Source organism: Bidens hawaiensis, unplaced genomic scaffold, assembly GCF_021521415.1.
Source record: "Bidens hawaiensis isolate Kalapana, Puna unplaced genomic scaffold, B.hawaiensis_p1.1 tig00069654_1, whole genome shotgun sequence".
Lineage (NCBI taxonomy): Eukaryota > Viridiplantae > Streptophyta > Magnoliopsida > Asterales > Asteraceae > Bidens > Bidens hawaiensis.
In genome coordinates this window covers 1-6376 of record NW_027506639.1, presented here as the reverse complement: position 1 = coordinate 6376, position 6376 = coordinate 1, and the positions used below count along the sequence as shown (strand labels likewise).

Here is a 6376-nt window from a genome sequence, read left to right as displayed (position 1 = left end):
TCGGTGGGATTTTACTGGGCATGATTGATTGAATTGTAAATTTATGATCATTATGTTACGAGTTAGGATTGCTCTTAGCAACAAAAGTGAAAGTTAAATCTATCAATGGTTAAATCGATATTATGCATTATTATTGGCCAATAAGTCATAGTTTAAATGATTAAAATCCAAATTTTCAATACTAAATATAAACGAATACAACTGAACAAACACCAATTTGAATTTAAAAGAATCTTGACGTCACTTTCCCATAAAGACACCTTGCGATGTTCCTCTCTCTGCTACACATACAACGACTCTCTTTCTTCTCTCTATATCATTGTTAATCCGATCGATGAATAAAAAATGTTCTAAGATCAAATAATAGAACCTTGACTACAAAGTAACAATTAAATAGTCTAAATAAATCTAATGTCACCCCTTAATTTGCTTTTAAGCTTGTACTTGTGCTTATCTTTATAGGGACAAAGTTAACACACCTTTGTTTTAACTTTTGGGGTGGCCACAAATAAGCCACCTTAATTTGTGGGAGACAAAAAATTACAAGCACAAGTCTCTAGTCATATGTTTATGCTAACCATCATGTCACTCTGTTGACTGACCCCACACTTAACACACATATATATAAACACTTATTATCAGTTTCTTCTAAACATTTCAAAAGGCTGGTTATCTTAGGTGTACCCACAAGCCCAAGAACATGGGTTTGTTTCATATCATCAAAAGGGTATCTCTAAAAACATCTAACTTCATTCTTAGTATAATTTTTTTTTTCATTTTTCTACTTCCATGAATGATCATTTGTACTTTTAAAAAAACATGATCAAGGGCGGATTTATGAAGGCCTCATGGGGTGTCCGAGCTACCCCTCAGCTTTCTTGACGAAGTGCTGCAATTTCTTTTTCTTCTTTGTTTTATGTATTGGATATCCTAGGACAAAAAATCTTAGGGGTGCAAACGAGCCGAGCCCGAGCTCGGCTCGTTTCGAGCTCTATTTTCAAAGCTCGAGCTCGGCTCGTGAGTAGATTTTCAAGCTCGAGCACGGCTCATTTGCACCCCTAAATTTTCTTGATTTTGTTTCAGGGAAGGATATCATTAAGACCTACATTATACTTATTCTCGGGCTCGGCTCGTTTACTATTTATCAATTATTTTTTTATATAATTATAATTATTTTTATATATTTTTTCTTATAACTTTATGTATAAAATAATATACATTATTAAGTTGTTTTTATTTCTTTTTTCAAAACATTATATATATATATATATATATATATTAATAATTATTAAATATATCTTTCAAAAAACTATATAAATGACAGGCTCATTTAGGCTCGTGAGCCAGCTCGAGCTCGATAAGTGAAGCTCGGGCTCGTGCTCCTTTATTAAACGAACATGATTTTAGGCTCGAGCTCGATTAAACTCGGCTGTCAAGATTTTTAACGAGTCAACCTCGAGTAGCTCGTGAGTCGTGAGCAGCTCGCACTTTGCACCCCTAATTTTTCTTGATTTTGTTTCAGGGCAAGATATCATTAATGCCTACATTGAGATGAACACATAAATATATGAATATTTGAAGCAAATTTATTATGGAGGGTGGAAATATATGGAAGAGTAATTCATACCCATGTGATAGTTCAAGAAGTAAAAGATACATAGAGTTTAATATGTTCCCAACACCAAATATACAACAACCACAAACACCAATGGAGCCTATGGAGTTCTTGTCAAGATCATGGAGTGTGTCAGCTGCTGAGATTTCTAAAGCTTTTGCCGCGCCGCAGAAACCGAAGCTCGAAAAAAAGATCATTAGTCCAGTGCATGAATCTTTCATCACACCACAACATGTGAGTTTAAGTTTTTTTTTTTTTTTTTTTTAAGGAGAGTAAAAAGTGGTTATAGTGGTTTTTGAAACATGTTTGGTTTGTAGGGAGTTTTAAAAAAGTTGAAGTTTGTTTGAACCAACTGACTTCAAAAGGTTCCTTTTTTTAATTTAATATTTCATTTAGTATATAATACAATTTTTCTTTAGTAATTCGTGCTTGTTAGTTTTTTCAAAAGCCTAAATGCACAACTTTGTTTAGTTATTGTTTTTTATAGACATTCCGATATAAATTTATTGAAAGTTGAGTTATAGTCTTTAGTCTCATAATTTTAAAAATATAACTCAATTTTCGATAAAATATATATCAGAATGCCTGCAATAAAAAAAACTAACCAAGTAAGTTAATGAATAATATTAATATTAAGAAAATAAAATGAGTAAACTGTGGTTTTCGTTCATGTGGTTTGTCCAAATCTACGGTTTTAGTCAAATAGTTTCAAATTTGCGATTTTCGTCCATGTGGTTTCATTTCACCTGCAATTAAACCCGAATTCATTAACCCCATTAAGTCTGGTCGTTAAACCCATCAGTGTACCCATCACGCGAGGGGGTAGTTTTGTCTTTTCTTCCCCAAATACACCCAGCCCCTCACGTGAGGGGCTTGTGAATTACAACCGAGGTTTATTTGGGGAAAAAAGGACAAAAATGCCCCTAATGTGAGGGGCACGCTGATGGGTCTAACGGCCAGACTTAATGGGGTTAATGAATTTGGGTTTAATTGCAGATGAAATGAAACCACAGGGACGAAAATCGCAAATTTGAAACTATTGGATTAAAACCGCAGATTTGGACAAACCATATTAACGAAAACCGCAGTTCACTCAAATAAAAATCAATTTACATGTTAAATGAAATACTGAATTAAAAATAAAAATGAATTTTTTTTAGTCCACTTGTTCAAGTAGCAAACTTCTAACTTCTTTTCAAACACCACCTATAAGCACTTTTCACTCCCATAAACCACCAAAAAAAAAAATCTTTAAAAACAAGAAAACAACTTAAAAAACATTTTGTTGTTTATAAAACGATATGTAACTGTATGCAGCAGGAGAAGATATCAAGGGTGAGGACAAGAGGGAAATGGTTTAATCCCAACAAAGATAACATTATGAGGAAAAAAGACAAAGCCAGGAAAGAAAAAGCGCGGGCCCACGCCGCGCTGTGTGTGGCCGGGCTGGCCACAGCTCTGGCTTCCATTACTGCAGCCGCTAGAACCATGGACTTGGAAGATTCTAGGATGACCAATGCACTTGCCTCAGCAACTGAGTTACTAGCAACTCATTGTTCTGAGTTGGCTGAGTCGGCTGGAGCCGATCATCACCTTGTGGTTTCGGTTCTCCAGTCAGCAACCGATATACAAAGTCCAACACATCTAATGACTCTCACAGCTGCAGCTGCAACAGGTTAATTCACTTGACTATAATCTTAATGTTGCGCAATAAGCAACATGTTGCATACTTGTATTTTCACGACAGCACGCAGAATAAATAAATCATTCATTTTTCCGATCTTAAAATATTTTATATATGAAAAAAATGGTTGAAATGCAATGTTATTATTATTATTATTATTATTAATCTCTCTTGAAATTCATTGTTTATATATACGAATAAATTTCGTTTATACATAAGTTAAAAAACATATATATGAGCAAATTTGTTTGATGTTTTAATATAGAACCTTGGTTACAATTTAGAATCCGCTATTATATGTTTACTCTTTCTCTAGATTTGTTGTTTTTAATGTTGAAACGGTTTTTCTTTATGCATGGGCAATGAGTTTCGATGTATTAGGTGTATCTGTATTTGGTATTTGTAGAAGCTTTAAATTTTTGTGCTTATCTTAATTGTATACAAATATGTATTTAAGAATTACAAAATTTGAAAAATACGAATCATTGATATATAAATAACGAATTAACTTTGTTTTTTGTCTCGGAATAATTTAGTGTTTTGTAATAAACGTCACTGTATGTGTGTTGTCTTTTTTTTCATTTGTGAATCTAAACGGTTTTGGTGTACATTTAATAGCTTTGAGAGGTGAAGCAGCATTAAAAGCAAGATTTCCGAAAGAAGCAAAGAAGAATGCGACGGTGATTCCATTCGATAAGGGGATGGAGGGTCATCATATGCTTACTAGTGAAACCACAAAGTGGGAGCCTCAAGGCATGTTACAACAAGTACACAAAGGTAACATTATAAATTTATAATAACATGTCGTATACGAAAGCGTTGACCTTTTGACTGAACTTAACTGACTAAACGATTGTTCGATTGTCGGTCCAGGAGGGTTACATTGGAAGCAAGTATCAATCTACATAAACAAGAAGTCCCAAGTTATTATTAAGCTCAAAAGCAATTATGTTGGGGGGGCTTTTTCCACAAAAAATAAAGGCAAGTTTTGAATTCATTATATTTTTAGTTTTTATTATAATATAGGTATGGATCTTAGGGCATGTTTGGGATTGAGTTTGAAAACAACTTATTGACTTATTAGCTTTTTCAAAAAGTCATTTTGAAAAGCTAGGATTTGTGGCTTTTTGAAAACAGTTTTTTTAACCCTTTCTAAAAGCTAGAATAAAAATGACTTTTGTGTTTGCCAAACAATTATTTAACTTATTGACTTTTTTGAAAAACTAATAAGTCAATAAGTTGTTTTCAAACTCAATTCCTATTTCCAAACATGCTCTTAATTAGAGGTGTACAAAAAACCGGTTTGGGACCGGTTTTAGGCAAACCGAACCGGTTTGGGTTTAAAATAGGTTTCATCCAAACCGGTTCTCAAACCTACCCAAACAGCCAGTTTCAGGACCGGTTCCTCTTAAATTCTATCAAACCGGTTTTAAACCCGAACCGGTTTAAAAACCGGACCGAACTGACGTGACTAGGCCGGCATATCTTGCTTCTAAACCGGTTTATAAAACCAAACCGGTTTGAGTAAAACCGGTTTTGACCAGCCGTTGACCAAACCGGTTCGGTTTATAATCGGTTCGGTTTGGGAATAAAACCGGTTTTGTACACATCTACTCTCAATCATCTTAAGTATATTGGGCCCAAAACCTTTTTAATCCATAATCCATTTAAGCTATTGAGCCCAAACTTAAATTTAAAACTAATTAAAAAAAATAACATTAATCATCGTTTAAAAAATTATTAGCTTCTATATTTCGTTATTCACTAGGGCCTACGAGCCTTTTAATTTCAGTTCAACCGAGGTATTTAAATAATCTGAGACAACATATCTCATAAGATATTGTTAGTAGTACCCACAATTATAAATGTCTTTAAAACTTGTGTAAACCAGGTGTTGTGTATGGTGTGTGCAATGACAAAGCCTCATGGCCATTTTGCAAAGAGAGAGACAATGCAGATGCATATTTTGGAGTCAAAACAGCAAAGGGTCTTTTGGAGTTTAAGTGCAAGAACAAAGTGCACAAACAAAAATGGGTTGATACAATTCAATATCTTCTACAAAAAACCACCAACATTGAAAACATTTGGCATTCTATGAACATGTTAAACTGCCTAGAGTGAGTTTAAGGAAAATGTGATGGTTTGTGCATTTTGTTATAGTTTTTGTGTTTATGTTCGTGTGATTTGTTACTTACTTACTTACTTACTTACTTACTCTCGTGTGATATTCGAAGGCGTGAGCCGCTCGTTATTAATTTGTTCGACACATTCTTTTTGTTTAGTGTTTATATCTTGTAGATTTTGAGATTACATTTGTACAAAATAAGTGTGAGATGAAAATCAACAAAAAGTCTTCTCTTTAGAAAGGGTATCTTGTAATTTTAGCATACGATTCTTTCTTTCTTTGTGGGATAACGGTCCGGTCAAGATCCGAACAACTAGTTTAGTGTTAGTCATTTTTTTCCCCTGTAATTTCGATGAAAACATACTTGACATGCAGCGGTAAACGTAATAACATTTTAAAGGAATCAAACCATTTCATCAAGTCCCATTTTGAAAATTTTCTAGTTTTAGTAAATATTAGACTCAAAATTAAATATTTAAATAAAAATGGGAATTAATAAGTTTTCAAACTTTTAAAGTTCAATAATCAAAATTACTAAAGTTTAATAAAAAACCATTAAATTTAAAATCGGAGCTTAAAATAAGAGAATATGATCCGAAAGTCAGAAAACCCCCTATGGCTGTTTGCCATACTCGGTCCAAATTGTCATTTTCATCATATTATATGAGCCTATAATTCCAAATGAGTCAAAAAGTTATATCCGTATTAAGCTGAACGTTTCTCAATGTCTCTTTTCAGTCATATAATCACACCATCATATAGGTCTTAAATAACATTTATGTGAAACTTTTCTAGGTTTATCAATTTTACAATTATTAATAACAATAAGATTACCATGATCCATGATTTTATTAGTATCATATTATCTTATATCTGAAATGAAGTGAAGTATTTAGGTGGATATTAATATTAATCAAAGACTATTATCAAAATATATGACATAATCAGATGA

The 6376-nt window shown here is 33.0% G+C and overlaps 1 protein-coding gene across 2 annotated transcripts; it reads left to right on the top strand.

The window, feature by feature from the left end:
• Positions 1 to 1494: 1494 nt before the first annotated feature.
• On the top strand, positions 1495 to 5639 carry LOC143618345 (VAN3-binding protein-like). Of its 2 annotated transcripts, XM_077090597.1 has the most exons (5): positions 1495 to 1849; positions 2933 to 3290; positions 3918 to 4076; positions 4173 to 4280; positions 5191 to 5639. In XM_077090597.1, exons 1-5 carry the CDS (start codon positions 1592 to 1594, stop codon positions 5418 to 5420), a joined length of 1113 nt encoding a protein of 370 aa, XP_076946712.1. In that variant the 5' UTR covers positions 1495 to 1591; the 3' UTR covers positions 5421 to 5639. The 2 variants fall into 2 exon arrangements, with proteins under 2 accessions (XP_076946712.1, XP_076946711.1); XM_077090596.1 differs by lacking the exon at positions 5191 to 5639 and having other exon boundaries at positions 2936 to 3290; positions 4173 to 4298.
• The last annotated feature ends 737 nt before the right edge of the window (positions 5640 to 6376 follow it).

What these genes read in the sequence shown, in the direction of transcription:
- LOC143618345 (XM_077090597.1), top strand. Translation starts at nt 1,592, where the DNA reads ATGGAGGGTGGAAATATATGGAAGAGTAATTCATACCCATGTGATAGT. An exon ending in CTTTCATCACACCACAACAT is followed by an intron (nt 1,850 to 2,932) that starts GTGAGTTTAAGT and finishes AACTGTATGCAG; the next exon opens with CAGGAGAAGATATCAAGGGT. An exon ending in TTTTTCCACAAAAAATAAAG is followed by an intron (nt 4,281 to 5,190) that starts GCAAGTTTTGAA and finishes TGTGTAAACCAG; the next exon opens with GTGTTGTGTATGGTGTGTGC.